This window comes from Lethenteron reissneri, chromosome 71 (assembly GCF_015708825.2).
Source record: "Lethenteron reissneri isolate LAM-NWPU_2019-01 chromosome 71, ASM1570882v1, whole genome shotgun sequence".
Lineage (NCBI taxonomy): Eukaryota > Metazoa > Chordata > Hyperoartia > Petromyzontiformes > Petromyzontidae > Lethenteron > Lethenteron reissneri.
Window position 1 is genome coordinate 2,535,427 of NC_083849.1, and position 27,244 is coordinate 2,562,670.

The 27,244-nt window shown below is 54.5% G+C and overlaps 1 protein-coding gene across 1 annotated transcript in view; it reads right to left on the reverse strand.

Annotated features, from left to right (window-relative positions):
- Positions 1-27,244, reverse strand: part of LOC133361195 (rho GTPase-activating protein 45-like) — a 44,594-nt gene that overhangs the window by 13,879 nt on the left and 3,471 nt on the right. Inside the window, exons 2-16 of the mRNA XM_061580078.1 lie at positions 26,171-26,321; positions 24,081-24,144; positions 23,913-24,003; positions 20,265-20,334; positions 17,330-17,408; positions 15,668-15,802; positions 14,539-14,603; positions 11,224-11,334; positions 9,353-9,433; positions 7,517-7,552; positions 6,399-6,587; positions 5,077-5,214; positions 3,767-3,930; positions 2,329-2,435; positions 1,930-2,037 (exon numbers count right to left, since the gene is read on the reverse strand). Coding sequence (XP_061436062.1) covers positions 1,930-2,037; positions 2,329-2,435; positions 3,767-3,930; positions 5,077-5,214; positions 6,399-6,587; positions 7,517-7,552; positions 9,353-9,433; positions 11,224-11,334; positions 14,539-14,603; positions 15,668-15,802; positions 17,330-17,408; positions 20,265-20,334; positions 23,913-24,003; positions 24,081-24,144; positions 26,171-26,321 — 1,589 coding nt within the window. The remainder of the gene's footprint in view (positions 1-1,929; positions 2,038-2,328; positions 2,436-3,766; positions 3,931-5,076; positions 5,215-6,398; positions 6,588-7,516; positions 7,553-9,352; positions 9,434-11,223; positions 11,335-14,538; positions 14,604-15,667; positions 15,803-17,329; positions 17,409-20,264; positions 20,335-23,912; positions 24,004-24,080; positions 24,145-26,170; positions 26,322-27,244) is intronic.

Genomic DNA, 27,244 nt, shown 5'->3' on the forward strand with positions numbered 1-27,244 from the left:
GGCTGGGAGATGTTAACTACCTCGCCTGGTATACAGGAGGTCGTGGGTTCAATCCCGACCCTGACGCCTGCTGTATATTTGGAGTTTGCATGTGTGGCTAGGAGATGTTAACTACCTCGCCTGGTACACAGGAGGTCGTGGGTTCAATCCCGACCCCGACGCCTGCTGTATATTTGGAGTTTGCGTGTGGTTGGGAGATGTTAACTACCTCGCCTGGTATACAGGAGGTCGTGGGTTCAATCCCGACCCTGAGGCCTGCTGCTGTATATTTGGAGTTTGCATGGTTCTCCCCGTGGTGGTGTGGATTTTTCTCCGGGACTTCCTGTTTTTAAATCCTTTATATTAAGTTCGCTTGCTTGCTTGCGCGCTTACGACCGTGCAAATCTTTCGGTCGTTTTTTATTTAAATCCTTTATATTAAGTTATCTTGCTTGCTTGCTTGCGCGCTTACGACCGTGCAAATCTTTCGGTCGTTTTTTAACCTACTTCCCGTGATCCAATCGAGCTGACATTTTGCACACAGACTCGTTGTGCGTGACAATTTATTTTCGTGAAGAAAGAATTTGCTAAATTTTACACTTTTTAGGAATTTTTTTTATATTTAATTACCAATTGCTTAATGGTGGCAGGCAATCATCTGACCCATAGGTGGCAGCCATCTCAAGCCACAGGACGAGAGGACTCTAGCCGCCACGCATATAAAGGATTTATAGTGAAAAACTTTGTTTTTACGGGTTCATTTTTTTCCCTCCGCGTTTGGGTTTAAGAATTAAACCCATGATTCCAGGTCGCTTCTGAAAAAAAAGCTACGTATCTCAGCGGTGCCTTACCTGGTAACAAGTATAACCCGTAAAAACAAACTTTTTCACTATAAATCCTTTATATGCGTGGCGGCTAGAGTCCTCTCGTCCTCTGGCTTGAGATCGCTGCCACCTATGGGTCAGATGATTGCATGCCACCATTAAGCAATTGGTAATTAAATATAATTTTTTTGTCCTAAAAAGTGTAACATTTTGGAAAACAAATTTCACGAACATTAATTGTCACGCACAACGAGTCTGTGTGCCAAATGTCAGCTCGATTGGATCACGGGAAGTGGGTTTAAAAACGACCGAAAGATTTGCACGGTCGTAAGCGCGCAAGCAAGCAAGCAAGTGAACTTAATATAAAGGATTTAAAAAATAAAAACAAGTTTAGCTTCGTTTAATTATTCGCCGTCACTGATATGCTGCTTGCTGTGAACAGGAATTCGAACTCGGGTCACCGGGTGTGCAACCACTGCGCCACCGCTCTCCGTATATACACACACAAAGACAAAGGTTCCTTCCCCCCGTGTAGCTGTTAACAGGCTGCTGGGGCAAGGGCTGTTAGCGAGTAGCAGCAACAGCAGCAGCGCCGATGAAGGCTGGCAAAGTGGCACCACGAGGTGGATCGGTGTGGTGTGGTGGTGTGGTGGCATGGTGCGGTGTGGATATGGTGTGATGTGGCAGTGTGGTTGTGGTGGTGGTGGTGGTGATGATGGTGGTAGTAATTGTGGTGGTTGCGGTGGTGGTGATGATGATGGTGGTAATTGTGGTAGTTGCAGTGGTGGTGGTGATGGTAGTAATTGTGGTGGTTGTGGTGTGGTGATGGTGGTGATGGTAGTAATTATGGTGGTTGCGGTGGTGGTAGCACCAGCCGCCCATGCCTCTGCGCGTCACTCATGGAGCAGGTGGTGGTGTGGTTGTGTGATGGTGTGGTGGTGTAGTAGTGGTGTAGTGGTGGTGTGGTGGTGGTGTAGTGGTGGTGGTGTAGTGGTGGTGTAGTGGTGGTGGTGTAGTAGTGGTGGTAGTAGTGGTGGTGTAGTAGTGGTGGTGTAGTAGTGGTGGTGTAGTGGTGGTGGTGTAGTGGTGGTGTAGTTGTGGTGGTTGTGGCCGCCGGTGCCACCTACCGGGGCTGGCGGAGGGTGAGTCGAGTGAGCGCGACTCGCTGCTGCCGCTGCCGCTGTCCGTGTCACTCACCCCGCCCACCAGCCAACTCCTGCCACGTGACGCCTCGCCTGCACACCACACCAAACCATCACCGTGAGTACACCACCACCACCACCACCGCACCACCAGCATGAGTACACCACATGCGGGCGCCGCTACCGACGCCCACCGCTTGCGAAGCCGCCGCGGCAACAGACGCGACGCACGCAACTCACCGCGTCAACACGCTCGGCAACGCACACCTACGGCGCCACGCACCCCACAAACGCACACCCTGCCCCCCACCGTGCCCCCCACCGTGCCCCCCACCGTGCCCCCCACTGTGCCCCCCACCGCCCCCCCCCCACCCCGTGGCTCACCCTTGCCGTTGAGCTTGAGCGAGCCCTTGGAGTCGCCACGGGGAGGAGGAGAAGCGACGGAGCACTGCTCCGAGCTGCCAGAGTCCTCACGGCCCAGCTTACGCTCCCTGGACACACGCGCACGTACACGCACGCACGCACACGCGCACACACACACGCGCACACACGCACACACACACACGCGCACGCACGCACACACACACACGCACGCACACACACACACGCACACACACACACACACGCGCACACACACGCACATACGCACGCACGCAAATAAAGACAAAGATCCCCCACGTAGCCTTCGCAGACTGTTGGGTCAAGTGATGTTAGCGAGCGCCTATGAAGGCCGGAACGGCACACGAGGGGGTGGGTGGCCATCACCACGCCCGGCCGCCTTTGTCTCCCCAGTGGCGATGTTTACTACACACTGCACCAGGTACTCATTTGAGGCCGAGTCGACCTCGGAGAGGCCCAGGACAGTAAGTGTAAGTCTATGGCTCTGTGTGTAAGTGTATGTCTCTGTAAGTAAGTCCATGGGTCTCTGTGTAAGTCCATAGGTCTCTGTGTAAGTCCATGGGTCTCTGTGTAAGTCCATGGGTCTCTGTGTAAGTGTATGTCTCTGTATGTAAGTCCATGTATCTCTGTGTAAGTCCATGGGTCTCTGTGTAAGTGTATGTCTCTGTGTAAGTCCATGGGTCTCTGTGTAAGTCCATGGGTCTCTGTGTAAGTCCATGGGTCTCTGTGTAAGTCCATGGGTCTCTGTGTAAGTCCATGGGTCTCTGTCTATGTTTATAGGTCTCTATGTAAGTCTATGGGTCTCTGTGCAATTCTATGGGTCTGTATTTGCCGACATATAGTGTCAGATCTTCGTGGATATTAGAGGGGTGGTGGTCGTGGTAGTGGAGGAGGGTGGTGGTGGAGGTGGCTGTGGGTGGTAGTGAGTATAAGTGCGTGGTGGTGGGTGGTAGTGGGTGGTGGTGGGTGGTAGTGGGTGGTGGCTGTAGTTGAGGTGGTGGTGATAGTTGGTGGTAATTGGTGGGTGGTGGTGATGGTGGGTTATGGTCGTTGTGGTGGTCGTTGTGGTAGTGGGTGGTGGTAGTGGGTGGTGGTTGTAGTCAAGGTGGTGATTGATGGTAGTGGGTGGGTGGTGGTGGTAGTGGGTGGGTGTTAGTAGTAGTGAGTGGGTAGTGGTGGTAATGGTGATGGGTGGTGATGGTGATGGGTGGTGATGGTGGGTGTTAGTGGTAGTGAGTGGGTAGTGGTGGTAATGGTGATGGATGGTGATGGTGATGGGTGGTGATGGTGGGTGTTAGTGGTAGTGAGTGGGTAGTGGTGGTAATGGTGATGGGTGGTGATGGTGATGGGTGGTGATGGTGGGTGTTAGTGGTAGTGAGTGGGTAGTGGTGGTAATGGTGATGGGGGGTGGCGGGCCACTGACCGCGTGGTGGCGGGGGGCGACTGCGCCCGTTCGGCGAGGCGGCGTGCGAACGCCGCGTACTGCGCGCCAGCCACGTAGGCGTCGGTGCCCTCGTGCAGGGCCCGGTAGCGGGCGGGCAGCGCCGCTGCCTGGGTGCCCAGCAGCTCAAAGTAGGCGGCCGTCACCTGCGGCGCCAGCGTAAAAAATTAACCCGTAAAAACAAAGTTTTTCACTATAAATCCTTTATATGCGTGGCATCGGTTTTATTTTATTATTCATTTCTGTTTTTCTTGAGTAAGAGTTTCAGTTTGATCACATTGGTATTTTAAATTAAATATTTTTTTTTTTAAATTCCTAAAAAGTGGAAAATTTTGGAACATTTTTTTCACGAAAATGCATTGTCACGCACAACGAGTCTGTGTGCAAAATGTCAGCTCGATTGGATCACGGGAAGTGGGTTAAAAAACGACCGAAAGATTTGCACGGTCGTAAGCGCGCAAGCAAGCAAGTGAACTTAATATAAAGGATTTAAAAACACGCAGAAACACGCCAAAAAAAGACAAAGATTCCCCGTATAACCTTAATAAACTGTTTGGGGCAAGTGCTGTTAGCGAGCACCTATGAAGGCCGGCACGGCACACGAGGGGGTGGGTGGCCAGCACCACGCCCGGCCGCCTTCATCTCCCCAGTGGCGATGTTAACTACACACCGCTACACCAGCTACTCATTTGAGGCTGAGGCGACTTAGGGGAGGCCCATGACCGGTTCAGATAATCGTCACCGGTGTTGGTAGCCACGAGCGGGAATCGAACTCGGGTCGCCGGGTTCGTAGCGCATCGTAGCGCTAAACGCTACACTACCGCTCCCCACACACACACACTCGCACGCACAAACACACACACTCACACACACACGCACGCACACTCGCGCGCATACACGTGCACACACACACACTCGCACGCACGCGTGCACACACACACAATCGCACGCACGCACACACACACGCACACACACACACACTCACGCACACACGCAGGCACACGTGCACACACACACACACACTCGCACGCACGCGCGTACACACACACACAATCGCACGCACGCACACACACACGCACACACACACACACTCGCACGCACACACACACACACACAATCGCACGCACACACACACGCACACACACACACACGCACACACACACACACGCACACTCGCACGCGCACACACACACAATCGCACGCACGCACACACACACGCACACACACACTCGCACGCACACACACGCGCACACACGCACACACACGCGGTTGTTGACACGCTGGCGCCTCACCGTCTTGAGCGCCAGGTCGGCCCGGCGCGCCAGCTCCCGCACCTGCGTCAGCACCACCGTCTTCACGGCCTGCACCTCCTGGCGGCGCAGGCGCAGTTCCTTGGCGCTGGCGCGGTACACGGCGTCCGCCTCGTCCGCCTGCCGCCAACACCGCCATCGACACCACCACCATCACCACCATCAGCAACACCAGCATCACCATCACCACCACTACCACCGCCAGCACCAACACCACTACCACCGCCACTACCACCGCCATCGGCACCACCATCAGCAACACCACCAGCATCACCATCACCACCACCACCATCACCACCACCACTACCACCGCCAACACCGCCATCGGCACCACCATCAGCAACACCACCAGCATCACCATCACCACCACTACCATCACCACCACCACTACCACCGCCAACACCGCCATCGGCACCACCACCATCAGCAACACCAGCATCACCATCACTACCACCGCCAGCATCACCACCACCACCACCAGCACCACCATCACCGCCAGCACCACCAGCATCACCACCACCATCATCAGCACCACCACCACCACTACCCCCAGCACCACCAGCATCATCAGTATCACTACCACCACCACTACTACCCCCAGCACCACCAGCATCACCAGCATCATCACCACCGCCAGCACCACCATCACCGCCAGCACCACCATCAGCACCACCACCATCATCAGCACCACCACCACCACTACCCCCAGCACCACCAGCATCATCAGTATCACTACCACCACCACTACTACCCCCAGCACTACCACCACCGCCACCGCCAGCACCGCCAGCACCACCAGCAACACCATCACCGCCAGCATCACCACCATCACCGCCAGCACCACCAGCATCACCACCACCACTACCCCCAGCACAATGAGCATCATCAGCATCACCAGTATCACTACCAGCACCACCATCAACACCATCAGCAGCAGCACCATCACCAGCACCACCGACACTGCCCCCACCAGCACCGCCGCCATCAGCACCGCCACCACCAGCACCGCCACCACCAGAACCGCCACCACCAACACCGCCAGCGTCACCACCACCACCACCAGCACCACCAGCGTCACCACCACCACCAGCACCACCACCACCAGCACCATTGCCGCCACCAGCACCACCACCATTTCCGTCACCAGCACCACCAGCACCGCCGCCACCAGCACCGCCACCACCAGCGCCAGCACCGCCGCCACCACCAGCACCAGGCACCGTGTGCCAAGGCACCGTGTGTCATGTGGCCGGCACCGGCTGTGCCCGGCACCGGCATTGCCCGGCACCGGCATTGCCCCGCACCTTCCTCAGCGCCTCGTCCTCCGTCTTGCGCTTGCGCTCCAGGGTGCGCGACGATCCGGCGTGGACGGTGCCGGCGCCGGCGCCGCCCTCGGCCGGGGACGACGCCGCCGTCACCGCCGCCAGCCCCTCCTCGGCGCGTGCCGCCGAACCTCGGGCGCGCTCCAGCTCCTCGCGCCGCTGAGAGTACAGCTGGTGGGGCACGGGGGGGGGGGGGGGTACAGCGGGGGAAGGGGGGGGGCGTGGGGGAGGGGGGGCACGCGGTCAAATGTGCGCACGGTACAAAAGACTCACGGACTGAAACGAGCGTTACAGGGAGGCACGCAGAGCGATCGAGGTAGACGGGGATTCACAGCGACAGAGGGGGACACAGAGAGACTCGGGGAGATGCAGGGAGACACGGGGTGGGGGGGGGGGTGCAGGGAGACAGAGGGAGACAGAGAGACACGAGGAGACACGGGGTGGGGGGGGGGGGGATGCAGGGAGATGCAGGAGGGAGACAGAGAGACACGAGGAGACGCAGGGAGATACGGTGTGGGGGGTGCAGGGAGACAGAGAGAGACACGGGGGAGATGGAGGAAGACAGAGAAAGAGTTGAAGAGAGAAGACAGAGGGAGACAGAGAGACACAGGGAGACACGGGGGGGGGGGGGGGGCAGGGAGACAGAGAGACACAAGGAGACGCAAGGAGACGCAGGGAGACGCAGGGGAGACGGAGGGAGACCGGTAGACACAGAGAGAGAGATGTAGAGAGGGAGACGAGCGTTTAACCACTCAGAGTCCACACTCAACCGGCTGTTGGCGCAAGTGCTGTCAGCGAGTTGCACCGAGGGAGGCCGGTATAGCGCATGACAGGGGGGCGGTGGGGTGGCCAGCACCACACCAGGTACTCATTTACAGCCAAGTCGACCTAGAGGAGGCCCGGGACCGGTTCAGATTATTCGTCACTTGTGGTGGCGGCGAGCGGGAATCGAACTCGGGCGTGTTGGGGTTCGAAACGCGGCGCCGCTAACCACTGCGCCACCGCCCATTGGGCCAAGTGCTGTTCGCCACTAAGTGGCGGTGACGTCGCCACGGCGCTTGTGCCAGGCTAGGTGCACCACGCAGGCACGCAGCTTGTACCTGTCGGGCTTTCTTGAGGCTGCACTCTGCCTCGGCCTGCAACGAACACAGAGACACACGAAGACCGAGACACGAAGACAGACACGCAGAGACACACGCACAGACACACACGCAGAGACACACACACAGAGACACACAGAGACACACGCACAGAGACACACGCACACAGACACACGCACACAGACACACGCACACAGACACACGCACACAGACACACGCACACAGAAACACACATGCAGAGACACACGCACACAGACACACGCGCACAGAGACACACACGCAGAGACACATGCACACAGACACACGAAGACAGAGACACGCGCACACAGACACACGCACAGAGACACACGCACACAGACACATGCACACAGACACACGCACACAGACACACGTGCACAGAGACACACGAAGATAGAGACACACGCACACAGAGACACACGCACACAGACACATGCACACAGACACACGCACACAGAGACACACCAAGACAGAGACACACACGCAGAGACACACGAGTACACAGACACACGCACAGAGACACACCAAGACAAAGACACACGAGCACACAGAGACACACGAAGACCGAGACACACACGCAGAGACACACGAGCACAGACACACGCACACAGACACACGAAGACAGAGACACGTGCACAGAGACACACACGCACACAGACACGCGGACAGAGACACACGAAGACAGAGACACACGCACAGAGACACACACACGGTCACACGGGGAGGTCAAAGACAAAGCCAAAGATCCCCCCGCGCTGGAAGCCTCTAACATACTGCAGTGGGGCCAAGCGCTGTTAAAAACACAGAATTATACTTTTATTAAACCAGCTTAGGGCCCACTGAGCTATTTATCGCGCTTGTTCAGAAGCGACCTGGCAATCACAAATGAGAGCTCAACGAAGTGGCTCATCGTCGTCATCACGTGGAAATTTATGGCAGCAACCAAATACTGGAAACGCGTGCCGATGATTCTACATGTGAAGGGGGGAAACCCGGAGGACCCGGGGAAAAATCCACACAACCACGGAGAGAGAGAGACACCGCAAACTCCAAATATACAGCAGCAGGCGGCAGGGTCGAGATCGAACCCACGACCTTCTGCATACCAGGCGATGTAGTTAACATCTCCTAGCCACATACGTATAACCTTAACAGACTCTTGGGCCAAGTGCTTTTGGCGAGTAGCACCCTATGAAGGCCGAAATGGCAGACGAAGGGGGGTGGGTGGCCAACACCACGCCCGGCCGCCTTTGTCTCCCCAGTGGCGATATCTACACACCCGATTTAAAGCTTTCGTGACTGCAGGGATTCATATTCTTGGTTCTTTCCGTAAAGTCACGTAGAAGGGAAATAATAAAATAATAAAAATAAAACATAATAAAAATAATTCTCACGACGTTTCGGCCACAACGCAAGCAGCCGTCCTCAGGTGAAACCAGGTCTGTCGAGGCGACAGCGTCTGAATGTTGTGGCCGAAACGTCGTGAGAATTATTTTATTATGTTTTATTTTTATTATTTTATTACTTCCCTTCTACGTGATGACTTTACCGAAAGAACCAAGAAGATCTACACACCCATTTCGACCGAGGGGAGGCCCGGGACCAGTCCAGATAATCGTCACCGGTGTTGGCCGTGAGCGGAAATTGAACCCGGGTCACACGTGGGTTCGTAGCGCGGCGCTAACCGCAAGACTGCCGCTAAACCACGTGCGTGCGTGCCCGCCCGCCCGCCTTTGTCTCCCTCGTGGAGTGGGGAGTGGGGGGCGGGGTTCCGGTGGGTTCCGGTGGGTTCCGGTGGGTCCCCCCCTCCCGCCGTACCAGCCGGCGCTGTCCCTTCTGCCACAGCTCCTTGAGCTCCTTCCGTTTGCGCTCGTGTTCCTCGCGCCAGCTCCGCAGAGGCTGCAGGGGTGGGGGGTAGGGGGGGAGAGGTGGGGGGGGGAGAGGTGGGGGGGGGTGGGGAGGTGAGGGGTGGGTGCAGGGGGGGAGGGGGTGGAGAGGTGGGGGGAGAGGTGAGGGGAGGGGGTGGAGAGGTGGGGGGTGGAGAAGTGGGGGGGGGGAGAAGTGGGGGGAGGGGGTGGGGAGTGGGTGCAGGGGGGGAGAGGGTGGAGAGGTGGGGGGAGGGGGTGGAGAGGTGGGGGGGGGGTGTGGAGGTGGGGAGTAGGGGTGGAGAGGGGGTGGAGAGGTGGGGGGTGGAGAGGTGGGGGGAGAGGTGGGGGAGAGGTGGGGGGGTGGAGAGGTGGGGGGAGAGGTGGGGGAGAGGTGGGGGGAGGGGGTGGAGAGGTGGGGGTGGAGAGGTGGGGGAGGGTGGAGAGGTGGGGGGAGGGGGTGGGGAGGTGGGGTCATAATTGGTTGTGTGAGTGTGTTTGTATGTTGAACTTCCATCGCACCGTACGTAGCCAACCACATTAATCGAAAGTTGTGGATAGTGGAGTGTAAAGTATTGTGTAGTGTAGTATGCTTTAAAGGTGCCGCAGTAGCAACACTACCACGAGCACTAGCGGCAGTAGCAGCACTAGCCACAGCAGTAGCACTAGCAGAACTAACAGCAGTAGCAGCACGAGCAACAGCTCAAGCAGTAGCAGCACTAGCGGCGCTATCGGCACTGGCGGTGCTAGCAGCAGCAGCAGCAGTGCTAACAGCAGCGGCTAGAGCAGCAGCAGTAGCAGCAGCGCTATCGGCACTGGCGGTGCTAGCAGCAGCAGCGCTAACAGCAGCAGCAGCAGTAGCAGCAGCGCTAACAGCAGCAGCAGTAGCGCTATCGGCACTGGCGGTGCTAGCAGCAGCAGCAGCAGTGCTAACAGCAGCGGCTAGAGCAGCAGCAGTAGCAGCAGCGCTATCGGCACTGGCGGTGCTAGCAGCAGCAGCGCTAACAGCAGCAGCAGCAGTAGCAGCAGCGCTAACAGCAGCAGCAGTAGCGCTATCGGCACTGGCGGTGCTAGCAGCAGCAGCAGCAGCGCTAACAGCAGCGGCCCGAGAAGCAGCAGTAGCAGTAGTAGCAGCACTAGCGGCGCTATCAGCACTGGCGGTGCTAGCAGCAGCAGCAGCAGCGCTAACAGCAGCAGCTCGAGCAGCAGCAGTAGCAGCAGTAGTAGCAGCAGCAGCAGCAGCGCTATCGGCACTGGCGGTGCTAGCAGCAGCAGCAGCGCTAACAGCAGCAGCACGAGTAGCAGCAGTAGCAGCAGTAGTAGCAGCAGCAGCAGCGCTATCGGCACTGGCGGTGCTAGCAGCAGCAGCAGCGCTAACAGCAGCAGCACGAGCAGCAGCAGTAGCAGCAGTAGTAGCAGCACTAGCAGCGCTATCGGCACTGGCGGTGCTAGCAGCAGCAGCGCTAACAGCAGCAGCACGAGCAGCAGCAGTAGCAGCAGCAGTAGCAGCACTAGCGGCGCTATCGGCACTGGCGGTGCTAGCAGCAGCAGCGCTAACAGCAGCAGCTAGAGCAGCAGCAGTAGCAGCACTAGCGGCGCTATTGGCACTGGTGGCGCTAGCGGTAGCAGCACCAGCGGAGCCATCGGCACTCGTGGCACTAGGAGCAACAGCAGCAGCGCTAACAACAACAGCACGAGCAGCAGCAGCAGCAGCGGCGGCGGCGCTAGCGGTAGCAGCACCATCGGAGCCATCGGCACTGGCGGCACTAGCAGCAGCAGCAGTAGCATCAGCGGGCGGCGCAGGCGGGCGCGGGCGGCGCTCACCAGCACGCACTTGTCGGCCTGCAGCTGGGCGGCCGTGTGGGCGGCGGCGTGCGCCGTCTCCCAGTCCTGCTCCATGAGGGACGCGTAGACACCCTGCAGGGGCATAGGTGGCTGGTGCCACCAACACAACCACAACCACCACAATTGTTACCATCACAATTACTACCACCACCACAACCACCACCACCACCACAATTACTACCATCACCACCACTATCACCATCACCACAACGACCATCACAACCACCACAATTATTACCATCACCAACACCACAACCACCACAATTATTACCATCACCACCACCACAATTACTACCACCACCACAACAACCACCACAATTGTTACCACCACCACAATTACTACCACCACCACAACAACCACCACAATTGTTACCACCACCACAATTACTACCACCACCACAACAACCACAATTGTTACCATCACAATTACTACCACCACCACAACCACCACCACCACCACCACAATTACTACCATCACCACCACTATCACCATCACCACAACGACCATCACAACCACCACAATTATTACCATCACCAACACCACAACCACCACAATTATTACCATCACCACAATTACTACCACCAACACCACAACCACCACAATTGTTACCATCACCACCACAACCACAATTACTACCACCACCACAACCACCACAATTATTACCATCACCACCACCGGTTACTACCATTACCACCACCACCACAATTACTACCATCACCATCACCACCACCACAACCACCACAATTACTACCATCACCACCACCACCACAATGATTACCACCATCACCACAACCACCACAATTATTACCATCACCACCACAACCACCACAATTACTACCACCACCACAACCACCACAATTGTTACCATCACCACCACAATTACTACCACCACCACAACCACCACAATTATTACCACCACAACCACCACAATTATTACCATCACCACCACAACCACCACAACCACCACCGGAATCACTACCATTACCACCACCACAATTACTAGCGTCACCACCACCACAACCACCACAATTACTACCGTCGCCACCACCGGCATCACTCACATGACCACCACAATTATTACCCTCACCACCACCACCACAACCACCACAATTACTACCATCACCACAACCACCACAATTGTTACCATCACCACCACCATCACCACCACAACCACAATTATTACCACCATCACCACAACCACCACAACCACCACAATTACTACCACCACCAACAAAACCACCACAATTATTACCATCACTACCAACACAACCACCACAATTATTACCATCACCACCATCACAACCACCACCACCACAATTGTTACCACCACCAGCACCACAACCACCACAATTACGACCATCACCACCACCATCACCACAATTACTCCCATCACCACCACCACCGGCATCACTACCATGACCAGCACTATCACCACAATTACTACCATCATCACCATGGACATCACCACCACCACCACCACCACCACAACCACCACAATTATTACCATCACCACCACCGGTCACTACCATCACCACCACCGGCATCACTACCATCACCACCACCACAATTACTACCATCACCACCACAACCACAATGACTACCATCACCACCACCAGCATCACTATCATGACCACCACAACCACCACCACAATTACAACCATCACCACCACCAGCATCACTACCATTACCACCACAACCACCACCACAATTACTACCATCACCACCATGAGCATCACCGCCATCACTACCATCACCACTACCACAATTACAACCATCACCACCACCGGCATCACTACCATCTCCACCACCACAACCACCACAATTACTACCATCACCACCACCGGCATCACAACCATCACCACTACAAATCGGACTTATATATGTAACAAAAAAATTGTATCCATTACTTATATCTATTTAGTGACTCACTTACCATCTAGTCTGTATTGTGCGCTCCTTATTGCGTATGTTTCTGCATCGCTTGCAACTCTCTAACCCCCCTTCCCCCTGCCCTCCGCACTGGACCATATGTGAACAAGAGCTTGGTACCATTGGAACCTCATTTGCCAGTAGAAAATATGATAATTGGTTTTTTACCCTTCTATCTTTCAACAAAACTGACACCTTTTTTTTTACAAGGAGTCATGTTTACATAGACCACAATACCTGCAGTCATAATGCAAACAAAAAACATAACTTATAATATATGCACTGTTCTTGAAGTTCATTGGTCCACACCCGAGACAGCTTTCCTTAGAGCCTAGTCTCACATGGGTTGGACCAGATGACGCCAAAAGGCGCACAACTCAAAGACAATGCACCATCAGAGTATGAGAGCTCGGGGTGAAGCATTTACACCATTGGAACCTCATTTGCCAGTAAAAAATATGATAATTGGTTTTTACCCTTTAATCTGGCAACAAAACTGACACTTTTTTTTTACAAGGAGTCATGTTTACATAGACCACAATACCCGCAGTCATAATGCAAACAAAAAACATAACTCTGATAATCTGGTCCAACCCATGTGAGACTAGGCTCTAAGGAAAGCTGTCTCGGGTGTGGACCAATCAACTTCAAGGACAGTGCACACATTATCAGAGTTATGTTTTTTGTTTGCATTATGACTGCAGGTATTGTGGTCTATGCAAACATGACTCCTTGTAAAAAAGGTGTCAGTTTTGTTGCCAGATAAAAGGGTAAAAAAACAATTATCATATGTGTTACTGGCAAATGAGGTTCCAATGGTGTAAATGCTTACCCCGAGCTCTCATACTCTGATGGTGCATTGTCTTTGAGTTGTGCGCCTTTTGGTGTCATCTGGTCCAACACCCATCTGAGACTAGGCTCTAAGGAAAGCTGTCTCGGGTGTGGACCAATCAACTTCAAGGACAGTGCATACATTATCAGAGTTGTGTTTTTTGTTTGCATTATGACTGCAGGTATTGTGGTCTATGTAAACATGACTCCTTGTAAAAAAAAAAGTGTCAGTTTTGTTGCCAGATAGAAGGGTAAAAAAACAATCATCAAGAGTTCTAGATTTTAAGCTTTCGTGACTGCAAGGATTGATACTCTTAGTTCTTTCTGTAAAGTCACATAGGTAATTTTTCATTTTTTACCCACGTGACTTTACCAAAAGAACTAAGAGTAATTATCAAGAGCTTGTTAGCTCATCAGATTCGTCCTCCAGTCACAGACAGAGATATGTGAAAACGCACATTGGCAGGGCAAGCGCCCTCCCCACCCCGCCCCCCTCCTAGTGACGATCGCCATCGTTGGAGTGGTGCAAGTACCTCGTGGGTGAAGGCCGGCATCGGACACTGCGCCAGCTTCATCAGGTCCTTGGAGTAGTCGATGTCTGGTGAGCGAAACGAAGACAAAGCTCCATGGACACCGGGGTAGGTTGTACTGCACGTGGCAAAGGGTTCTAGTGGGGTCGGTCGGTGGAGATGGGGTGGCAACGGCAGGCGCAAGGCCACTGCACGGGGGAAGGTTCGAGAAAAATGGTGGGAGTCTGCTGGATGAGTCTAACGGAGGGAAAGTGCTGGAAGTTTCCGGGAGCGAGGCCCGCGATCAGGGCCGCCGGCTCGGGGACTGAAGGACGACTGCAGGTGGACGACATCGGGGCTGACTGTTGGAGGAGAGATGGTGGTGGTGGTGGAGGGAGGGCGGGTTTGGGAGATCAGGGAGAGAGATGAGGTGGAGGGAAAGCAGAGGAACGATGGTGGAGGGGAGAGTGGGGAGATTTGTAGTTGACATTGGGGAGGGGGGGGGGTGGTGGTGGAGGCAGGGAGGGTAGCCGTGGGTGGGCAAGGGGGGGGGGTGTGAGCGATAGGGGAGAGAGATGAGCTAAAGGAGGAGTGGAGAGATGGTGGAGGTTTAGAGTGAGGAGATGGTGGTGGGTTTGAAGGAGGGAGGGAGGGAGGTAGGGGGGGAGGGAGGTAGGGAGGGAGGGGAGGATGGGTGGGCAAGGGGGGGGTGTGAGCGATAGGGGAGAGAGATGAGCTGAAGGAGGAGTGCAGAGATGGTGGAGGGGAGAGTGAGGAGATGGTGGTGGGTTTGAAGGAGGGAGGGAGGGGTGGATGGGTGGGCGAGGGAGAGACCATACCCAGAGTGTTGCCTCCGCCCCACGTATCCCGAGATGGGGTTTGCGGACAGGGGAGAGAGAGAGAGGGCAGAGAAATGAACTGAAGGAGGGAGATGATAGATGGTGATGGTGGTGGGAGACAGGGAGGGGGAGGCCGTGGATTGACGAGGGGGAGGCGTGAGTCGATCGGGGAGAGAGATGGGCTGAAGTTAGGGATCGGAGAGATGGTGGAGGGGAGAGTGAGGAGATGGTGGTGGTGGTGTTGGTGGTGGTGGTGTTGGTGGTGGTGCAGGGAGCTGAGGGTGGCCGTGGGTGGGCGGGCGAGGCGTCCGTACCGACTGCGAGTCTCCGCTCAACGTACGCGGCGAGGCCGCTGATGTACTTGGACAGGGCCTTGGCGTAGGCCAGCGCCGCGTCGATACCCCCGTCGCACGAGTGCAACCGCTCGTCCAGGTCCTCCGAGTCCAACCCTGCTGGGTAACAAAGACAAAGGTTCCACCGCCACCACCAATCCCAATAGCCGCCATTCGCCACTTAGTGGCGACGATGTCACCACCACGGCGCCTGTGCCAGGCCTGGTGCGCTTTGAGGCCATCGCGGGAAGTGTTGAAGGCTCGCTGCTGGCAGGAGGAGGTCACGGGACAGACCCAGCAGGTGCCATGGGTTGACCGACTGAGATGGCTACTGGCCGATGCACCATCTGTGCCCCCTACTGTGCCAACTTTCTGCGTTTTAGCTGCCCAGCGCTCTGCCTCCGCAATGACTACCATCACCACCGCCTAAAAATACCTGGTAAAATACAAGTTTAGTAGCAGTCTGGGTCTCTATGAGTATAGGTCTCTATGGGTATGGGTCTCTAGGAGTTTGGGTCTCTATGAGTATGGGTCTCTATGGATCTCTCGGAGTATGGGTCTCTATGAGTTTGGGTCTCTGTGAGTGTGGGTCTCTGTGTGTATGGGTCTCTGTGAGTATGGGTCTCTGTGAGTATGGGTCTCTGTGAGTATGGGTCTCTGTGAGTATGGGTCTCTGTGAGTATGGGTATCTGTGAGTATGGGTCTCTATGAGTATGGGTCTCTGTGAGTATGGGTCTCTATGAGTGTGGGTCTCTGTGAGTATGGGTCTCCATGGATATGGATCTCCATGGGTCTCATGATGATGATGTGGCCGGGTCGCTTCTGACAAAACAGCTACGTAGCTCAGCGTGGCCTTAAAAAAATACCTGGTAAAAATAAAATCGCTTTAAATTGGTTTAGTTTAACATTTATTTCATTCATTTATTTATTTTTAGTTCAGTTATTAGGTAAAGCCCTGTGAGCCATGTGGCTCTTGAATCGTGTGCAACCGCAACAAACAAACAACATGAACAAGAAACATCTTCAAGTGACAACTGCAACAGAAAAATCCAGGAAAAAACAGCAGAAAAAAACGGCACACATCAACGCTGTTTGAAAAAATCCCAGTGGGATGCAAGTCAAACAATAACAACCAAAAGACAATTTAGATTAAAGTTATCAGTCTTATAACTCTGTACTACAATTTCGATTTAAAGCTTTCGTGACTGCAGGGATTCATCTTCTTGGTTCTTTCGGTAAAGTCACGTAGAAGGGAAATAATAACATAATAAAACATCATTAAATACAATTCTCACGACGTTTCGGCCACAACGCAAGCAGCCGTCCTCAGGTGAAGAACAGGTCTGTCGGAAAGACAGCGTCTGAATGAAACACCGCCAAGCTTGGCAGCGTATATTTAAGCTGTGTTAGAGGAGGAAGAGCGCCTTGACAAAGAAATTTACATATCAACAGATTAATTTAGCATATTTATGGAAAATGCAGATATGGGATTAGTCACTACTTGTGAAATGCGTAGGAGGTGGGGGCGGGGTGGGGTCTCAAAGTCATATTATATTATGCCCGTGCATTATGTAGGATAGCAGCGGTACTACAACACACAAACATGGTTAGACGAAAACGTTTTCGAAAACATGCCGGCCTCACCGAAGGCCGGATCTTCCTTATCGTCCCTCCCCTCCGCTCCCCTGCACTCCTCCTTCTCCCCGCTCAGGTTTTCCAGCGACTGTTGGAGGGTGGAGGTGGTGGTGGTGGTGGTGGGGAAATAAAAATTAACCCGTAAAAACAAAGTTTTTCACTATAAATCCTTTATATGCGTGGCGGCTAGAGTCCTCTCGTCCTCTGGCTTGAGATGGCTGCCACCTATGGGTCAGATGATTGCCTGCCACCATTAAGCGATTGGTAATTAAATATAATTATTTTTCCTAAAAAGTGTAAAATTTTGGAAAAATTTTGTCACGAAAATAAATTGTCACGCACAACGAGTCTGTGTGCAAAATGTCAGCTCGATTGGATCACGGGAAGTGGGTTCAAAAACGACCGAAAGATTTGCACGGTCGTAAGCGCGCAAGCAAGCAAGTGAACTTAATATAAAGGATTTAAAATTAACCCGTAAAAACTAAGTTTTTCACTATAAATCCTTTATATGCGTGGCGGCTAGAGTCCTCTCGTCCGCTGGCTTGAGATGGCTGCCACCTATGGGTCAGATGATTGCTTGCCACCATTAAGCAATTGGTAGTGGAGGTGGTGGTGGAGGAGGTGGTGGTGGAGGAGGTGGGGAAGAGGAGGTGGTGGAGGTGGTGGTGGAGGTGGTGGAGGAGGTGGTGGAGGAGGTGGTGGAGGTGGTGGTGGAGGTGGTGGGGGAGGTGGTGGGGGAAGAGGAGGTGGTGGAGGTGGTGGGGAAGAGGAGGTGGTGGAGGTGGTGGTGGAGGTGGTGGAGGAGGTGGTGGAGGAGGTGGTGGAGGAGGTGGTGGAGGTGGTGATGAAGGAGGTGGTGGAGGAGGTGGTGGAGGAGGTGGTGGTGGGGGAAGAGGAGGTGGTGGAGGTGGTGGTGGGGGGTGGTGGGGGAGGTGGTGGGGAAAGAGGTGGTGGGGGAAGAGGAGGTGGTGGAGGAGGTGGTGGAGGAGGTGGTGGAGGTGGTGATGAAGGAGGTGGTGGAGGAGGTGGTGGAGGAGGTGGTGGTGGGGGAAGAGGAGGTGGTGGAGGTGGTGGAGGAGGTGGAGGTGGTGGGGGAGGTAGTGGGGAAAGAGGTGGTGGGGGAAGAGGAGGTGGTGGTGGAGGAGGTGGTGGAGGTGGTGGAGGTAGAGGAGGTGGTGGAGGAGGTGGTGGAGGTGGTGGGGGTGGTGGTGGTGGTGGAGGTGATGGAGGAGGTAGTGGAGGAGGTGGTGGAGGTGGTGGAGGTGGTGGAGGAGGTGGTGGTGGGGGAAGAGGAGGTGGTGGAGGTGGTGGAGGAGGTGGTGGAGGTGGTGAGGGAGGTGGTGGGGAAAGAGGTGGTGGGGGAAGAGGAGGTGGTGGTGGAGGAGGTGGTGGAGGTGGTGGAGGTGGTAGAGGAGGTGGTGGAGGAAGAGGAGGTGGTGGAGGAGGTGGTGGAGGTGGTGGGGGTGGTGGTGGTGGTGGAGGTGATGGAGGAGGTGGTGGAGGTGGTGGTGGGGGAAGAGGAGGTGGTGGAGGAGGTGGTGGGGAAGAGGAGGTGGTGGAGGTGGTGGTGGAGGTGGTGGAGGAGGTGGTGGAGGAGGTGGTGGAGGTGGTGATGAAGGAGGTGGTGGAGGAGGTGGTGGAGGAGGTGGTGGAGGTGGTGGAGGTGGTGGAGGAGGTGGTGGTGGGGGAAGAGGAAGTGGTGGAGGTGGTGGAGGAGGTGGTGGAGGTGGTGGTGGAGGTGGTGGGGAAAGAGGTGGTGGAGGAAGAGGAAGTGGTGGTGGTGGAGGTGGTGGAGGTGGTGGTGGAGGTGGTGGAGGTGGTGGAGGAGGGTGGTGGAGGTGGTGGAGGAGGTGGTGGGGGAGGTGGTGGGGGAAGAGGAGGTGGTGGAGGTGGTGGGGAAGAGGAGGTGGTGGAGGTGGTGGTGGAGGTGGTAGAGGAGGTGGTGGAGGTGGTGGTGGAGGTGGTGGAGGAGGTGGTGGGGGAGGTGGTGGGGGAAGAGGAGGTGGTGGAGGTGGTGGAGGAGGTGGTGGAGGTGGTGATGAAGGAGGTGGTGGAGGAGGTGGTGGGGGAGGTGGTGGAGGTGGTGATGAAGGAGGTGGTGGTGGGGGAAGATGAGGTGGTGGAGGTGGTGGAAGAGGTGGTGGAGGTGGTGGGGGAGGTGGTGGGGAAAGAGGTGGTGGGGGAAGAGGAGGTGGTGGAGGAGGTGGTGGAGGAGGTGGTGGAGGTGGTGATGAAGGAGGTGGTGGAGGAGGTGGTGGAGGAGGTGGTGGAGGTGGTGGAGGAGGTGGTGGTGGGGGAAGAGGAGGTGGTGGAGGTGGTGGAGGAGGTGGTGGAGGTGGTGGGGGAGGTAGTGGGAAAGAGGTGGTGGGGGAAGAGGAGGTGGTGGTGGAGGAGGTGGTGGAGGTGGTGGAGGTGGTGGAGGAGGTGGTGGAGGAAGAGGAGGTGGTGGAGGAGGTGGTGGAGGTGGTGGGGGTGGTGGTGGTGGTGGAGGTGATGGAGGAGGTGGTGGAGGAGGTGGTGGAGGTGGTGGAGGTGGTGGAGGAGGTGGTGGTGGGGGAAGAGGAGGTGGTGGAGGTGGTGGAGGAGGTGGTGGAGGTGGTGGGGAAAGAGGTGGTGGGGGAAGAGGAGGTGGTGGTGGAGGAGGTGGTGGAGGTGGTGGAGGTGGTAGAGGAGGTGGTGGAGGAAGAGGAGGTGGTGGAGGAGGTGGAGGAGGTGGTGGGGGTGGTGGTGGTGGTGGAGGTGATGGAGGAGGTGGTGGAGGTGGTGGTGGGGGAAGAGGAGGTGGTGGAGGAGGTGGAGGTGGTGGGGGAAGAGGAGGTGGTGGAGGTGGTGGAGGAGGTGGTGGTGGAGGTGGTGGGGGTGGTGGTGGAGGTGGTGGAGGAGGTGGTGGATGAGGTGGGGGAAGAGGTGGGGGAAGGGGAGGGACGGGAGGGGCCAGCCTCACCCGGCTGTGCTGCTGTTGCCGTAGCGATGACCACGCGCCCTCAGAGTCGCCCATCAGAAACTCGGTCACACTGCGCACCATGATGATGGTGATGATGGTGATGATGGTGGTGATGGCGGTGACGATGGTGATAGCGGTGACGATGGTGATGGCGGTGACGATGGTGATGATGGTGATGGCGGTGACGATGGTTATGACGGTGATGATGGCAATGGTGATTACGGTGATGATGGCGGTGACGATGGTAATGACGGTGATGATGACGGTGGTGACGATGGTGATGGCGGTGATGATGGTGACGATGGTGATGATGGTGACGATGGTGATGATGGTGACGATGGTGACGATGGTGATTACGATGATGATGGCGATAACGATGGTAATGACGGTGATGGTGACCGGTGGTGACGATGGTGATGGCGATGACGATGGTGATGGCGGTGACGATGGTGATGGCGGTGACGATGGTGACGATGGTTATGACGGTGATGATGGCAATGGTTATGACGGTGATGATGGCGATGGTGATTACGATGATGATGGCGGTGACGATGGTAATGACGGTGATGATGACGGTGGTGACGATGGTGATGGCGGTGATGATGGTAACGATGGTGATGATGGTGACGATGGTGATGATGGTGACGATGGTGACGATGGTGATTACGATGATGATGGCGATGACGATGGTAATGAAGGTGATGGTGACCGGTGGTGACGATGGTGATGGCGGTGACGATGGTGACGATGGTGATGGCGGTGACGATGGTGACGATGGTTATGACGGTAATGATGGCGATGGTGATTACAGTGATGATGGCGATGGTGATTACGATGATGATGGCGGTGACGATGGTAATGACGGTGATGATGACGGTGGTGACGATGGTGATGGCGGTGATGATGGTGACGATGGTGACGATGGTGACGATGGTGACGATGGTTATGACGGTGATGATGGCGATGGTGATTACGATGATGATAATGACGGTGATGGTGATGGCGGTGACGATGGTGATGGCGGTGACGATGGTGATGGCGGTGACGATGGTGATGATGGTTATGACGGTGATGATGGCGATGGTGATTACGGTGATGATGGCGATGGTGATTACGATGATGATGGCAGTGACGATGGTAATGACGGTGATGATGACGGTGGTGACGATGGTAATGACGGTGACGATGATGGCGGTGACGATGGTAATGACGGTGACGATGATGGCGGTGATGATGGTGGTGACGATGGTGACAATGATGGCGATCGAGGCGATGGGAAGAGACACGGAGAGCTCGTTAACTCACACACACAAAGACAAAGAGCCCCCATATAGCCTGTAACAAACTGCTGGGGCAAGTGCTGTTAGCGAGTAGCAGCACCTATGAAGGCTTGAACGGCACACCAGGGGGTGGGTGGTAGGTGGCCAGCACCACGCGTACACACACACACACAAAGACAAAGATCCCACGTATAACCTTAACAGACTGCTGGGGCAAGTGCTGTTAGCGAGTAGCAGCACCTATGAAGGCTTGAACGGCACACCAGGGGGTGGGTGGTAGGTGGCCAGCACCACGCGTACACACACACACACAAAGACAAAGATCCCACGTATAACCTTAACAGACTGCTGGGGCAAGTGCTGTTAGCGAGTAGCAGCACCTATGAAGGCTTGAACGGCACACCAGGGGGTGGGTGGTAGGTGGCCAGCACCACGCGTACACACACACACACAAAGACAAAGATCCCACGTATAACCTTAACAGACTGCTGGGGCAAGTGCTGTTAGCGAGTAGCAGCACCTATGAAGGCTTGAACGGCACACCAGGGGGTGGGTGGTAGGTGGCCAGCACCACGCGTACACACACACACACAAAGACAAAGATCCCACGTATAACCTTAACAGACTGCTGGGGCAAGTGCTGTTAGCGAGTAGCAGCACCTATGAAGGCTTGAACGGCACACCAGGGGGTGGGTGGTAGGTGGCCAGCACCACGCGTACACACACACACACAAAGACAAAGATCCCACGTATAACCTTAACAGACTGCTGGGGCAAGTGCTGTTAGCGAGTAGCAGCACCTATGAAGGCTTGAACGGCACACCAGGGGGTGGGTGGTAGGTGGCCAGCACCACGCGTACACACACACACACAAAGACAAAGATCCCACGTATAACCTTAACAGACTGCTGGGGCAAGTGCTGTTAAGCGAGCACCTATAAAGGCCGGCACGGCACACGAAGGGGTGGGTGGCTAACACCACGCCTGCCCGCCTTTGTCTCCCTAGTGGCGATGTTTACACACCGCACCAGGTACTCATTTGAGGCTGAATCGACCTAGGTGAGGCCCAGGACCTGTTCAGACAATCGTCACCGGTGTTGGCCGTGAGCGGGAATCAATCTCTGGCTGCCGGGTTCGTAGTGCAGAGTAGCGCTAACTGCCATCACACTACCGCCTCCCCATGCATACAGACGCAAACACATGTACACACACACACTTGAACACACAGGCACACACACACACTTGAACACACAGACACACACACACGTGAACACACAGACACACACACACACTTGAACACACAGACACACACACATACTTGAACACACAGGACACACACAGACACACACACACGTGAACACACAGACACACACACACAGACACACACACAGACACAGACACAGACTTGAACACACAGACACACAGACACACACACACACACTTGAACACACAGACACAGACTTGAACACACAGACACACACACACACGTGAACACACAGGACACACACACACACACAGATCACACACACACACGTGAACACACAGACACACATACAGACACACACACAGACACACACACTTGAACACAGAGACACACACACGTGACCCAACAGACACACAACACACGTGAACACACAGACACACACACACACGTGAACACACAGACACACACACACACGTGAACACACAGACACACACACACACGTGAACACACAGACACACACAGACACACACACAGACACACACACACACACGTGAACACACACAGACACACATACAGACACACACACACACACCACAGACACACACACAGACACACACACACACTTGAACACACAGACACACAGACACACACTTGAACACACAGACACACAGACACACACGTGAACACACAGACACACACACTTGAACACACAGACACACACACACACACTTGAACACACAGACCACACACACTTGAATACACAGGACACACACACACACTTGAACACACAGACACACAGACACTTGAACACACAGACACACACACACAGACACACACACACAGACACACACACACAGACACACACACACAGACACACAGACACACACACACGTGAACACAACAGACACACACACACTTGAACACACAGACACACAACACACTTGAACACACAGACACACACACACAGACACACACACACACAGACACACACACACTTGAACACACAGACACACACACACACACACATGAACACACAGACACACACACGTGAACACACAGACACACACACACACACGCACGTACACACGTGCATACAGCAAGTCCTCGCTTGACGCGTGCGGATGGGGAGCGGCGGCGGTGCCGGTGGGACGTGTGCGGACGCACCTGTTGCTGAAAGCGAGGGCCAGCGAGTCCACCGACTGCATCATCCCCTGCTTCTGCTCGTCGGCGCCGATGCAGCGCTCGTACGGGTAGCCTGGGGGGAAGGGGGGGGGGGGTAGGCGAACGCGCGCAAGCGGCGCGGACGTCAAAACGCGCGAGGGTCGGACGCACGGCGGCAATCGCCGCTCTGGCTGGCGCACTTTCCATCGGGCCTGGGATCATCTGGCCGTGCGGACTTGCGCGCCGTCAGAGTCGCGCGCCGTCAGCCATACAAGAAGAAGAATAAGACAGAGACACACAGACTCACACAGAGAGCCATAGGCTCAGAGACACACAGACTCACACAGAGACCCATAGGCTCAGAGACAAATAGACTCACACAGAGACCCATAGGCTGAGAGACACACAGACTCACACAGAGACCCATAGGCTCAGAGACAAATAGACTCACACAGAGACCCATAGGCTGAGAGACACACAGATTCACACAGATACCCATAGGCTCAGAGACACACAGACTCACACGGAGAGCCATAGGCTTAGAGACACACAGACTCACATCGAGACCCAAAGACTCACACAGAGACACACAGACTCACACAGAGACCCATAGACTCACACAAAGTCACACAGATTCACACAGAGACCGATAGGTCAGAGACACAGACTCACACAGAGACCCATAGGCTCAGAGACACACAAACTCACACAGAGACCCATAGACTCACACAGAGACACATAGGCTCAGAGACAAAGACTCACACAGAGACCCATAGGCTCAGAGACAAACAGACTGACACAGAGACCCATAGACTCACACGGAGACCCATAGGCTCAGAGACCCATAAACTCACACACAGACCCACAGACCCGCACTGAGACCTATAGACTCAAACACAGACACAGAAACCCATTATCATCTCAGCAGCGACACTGATGCACCCACTGCACGCAATCACCTGGCTCATCGAACACCGCGTTGTTAAAAAAAAAAAAACTGCTGTTGCCACCCTACATCAACAGCCACAGCAACAGAAGAAGAAGATTTATTTCCGTTTTTATTTTCGCTATGTTTATTATTTACCAAGCCATCCACCTCTGCCCCCCACCACCCCCCCCCCCCCCCACTTCCACCACCCCCACCCACCCCCTCTTCTTCCTCGCCACCCACGAAGGAACCCGTTGGCTCGAGGGACGTCGCAGGACAAATCCGAGGAGCGTCGCTCTGGCTCCGGTCGGAACTAAAATTAAACTATTTTAAATTTGTCCAGGTATTTAGAGGCCCATGGAGGCCCATTCTAAAACTAAACTATGTTTTATTTTGACCAGGTATTGAGGCTCAATGAGGCCCATTCTAAAACTAAACTATTTTTAATTTGACCAGGTATTTAGAGACACATTAAGGCCCGTTCTAAAACTAAACTATGTTTTATATGACCAGTTATTTAGAGACACATTAAGGCCCATTCTAAAACGAAACTATTTTAATTTGACCAGGAATTTAGGCCCATCGAGGCCCATTCTAGAACTAAACTATTTTTAATTTGAACCAGGTATTTAGGCCCATCAGGGCCCATTCTAAAACTAAACTATGTTTTATATGACCAGGTATTTAGGCCCATCAGGGCCCATTCTAAAACTAAACTATTTTTATTTGACCAGGTATTTAGGCCCATCAGGACCCATTCTAAAACTAAACTATTTTTATTTGACCAGGTATTTAGGCCCATCAGGACCCATTATAAAAATAAACAATTTTTAATTTGACCAGGTATTTAGCCCCATCAGGGCCCATTCTAGAACTAAACTATTTTAATTTGACCAGGTATTTAGGTCCATTGAGGCCCGTTCTAAAAAACTAAACTATGTTTTATATGACCAGGTATTTAGGCTCATTGAAACCCGTTCTAAAACTAAACTATTTTTAATTTCACCAGGTATTTAGGCCCATCAGGACCCATTCTAAAACTAAACTATGTTTTATATGACCAGGTATTTAGGCTCATTAGGCCCATTCTAAAACTAAACTATTTTTAATTTGACCAGGTAGTTAGGCCCATCAGGGCCATTTAAAACTAAACTATTTTTAATTTGACCAGGTATTTAGGCCCATCAAGGCCCATTCTAGAACTAAACTATTTTTAATTTGATCAAGGTATAGGAGTCTTAAAAAATGGTGATAATTTAGCAAAACAGAGCAATTACGGTACCGTACTCTATAAACTATATAATGTATTATTAATTACAGGGGTGACCGTTACCTTGACCCTGGTGATGAGGGCGCCGGTGGCGGTGAGTATCTCCCGCAAGCTCAGCGCCGGGTGCAGGGGCCAGCGTGCGCTGAGCGCAAGCAGCAGATCGCAGAGGCGGTGCGTGACGGCCTGCCGGCCTGCCCTCCTCGCCCCCCCGCGTCTGTCAACGAGACACAAGAGAGGCAGAGGTGTCCCCCCGGGGTAGACCTTTAGCAAGCCGCTGGGGCAAGTGCTGTAATAAACAACGACAAAGGATGGGGGGGGGGGGGGAAATTAAGACGAGGTTTTTTTTTTTTACATCTCTGGCGGATACAACGGGAGGTGATGAGCAGAGGTCGCAACCGGGTGATACCGTACCCTACCCGATATCCGGCTACCCTTACCCGGTCGGGTACGGGTAGGCCGTGAGTCACTGGTGAGTAACTGTTTGTTACTCATTTCCCAACGTCTTGTGTTCTTCTTACAATTCAAGTTCCTAGAATCAACCCACCCGCGCCTGCAACATGGCTTCATCCCAGAGGTCGCAATCGGGTACCCGATACCCGTACCCTACCCGATACCCGGCTACCCGTACCCGGCCAGGTACGGGTAGCCGTTTGTGACCCTGGTGCGGCCGGGTCCGGGTAGGCCGTGAGTCACTGGTGAGTCACCGTTTGTCACTCATTTCCCAACGTTGTCTCTTCTCACAATTAAAGTTCCTAGAATCAACCCACCCGCGCCTGCAACATGGCTTCATCCCAGAGGTCGCAATCGGGTAGGGTACGGGTACCCGTTTGGGACCCTGGTGTGGCCGGGTATGGGTAAGGAATCAAAACCCATATAGCCTTAACAGACTGTAGGGGCAAGTGCTGTTAGCGAGCACCTATGAAGGCCGGAATGGTACACGAGGGGGTGGGTGGCCAGCGCCACCTTTATCTCCCTAGTGGCGATGTTTAGACACCGCACCAGGTACTCATTTGAGGCTGAGTCGACCTAGGGGAGACCCAGGACCGGTTCAGATAATCGTCACTGGTGTTTGCCGTGAGCGGGAATCGAACCCGCGTCGCACAGGTTCATAGTGCAGCGCGCTAACGCTACACCACG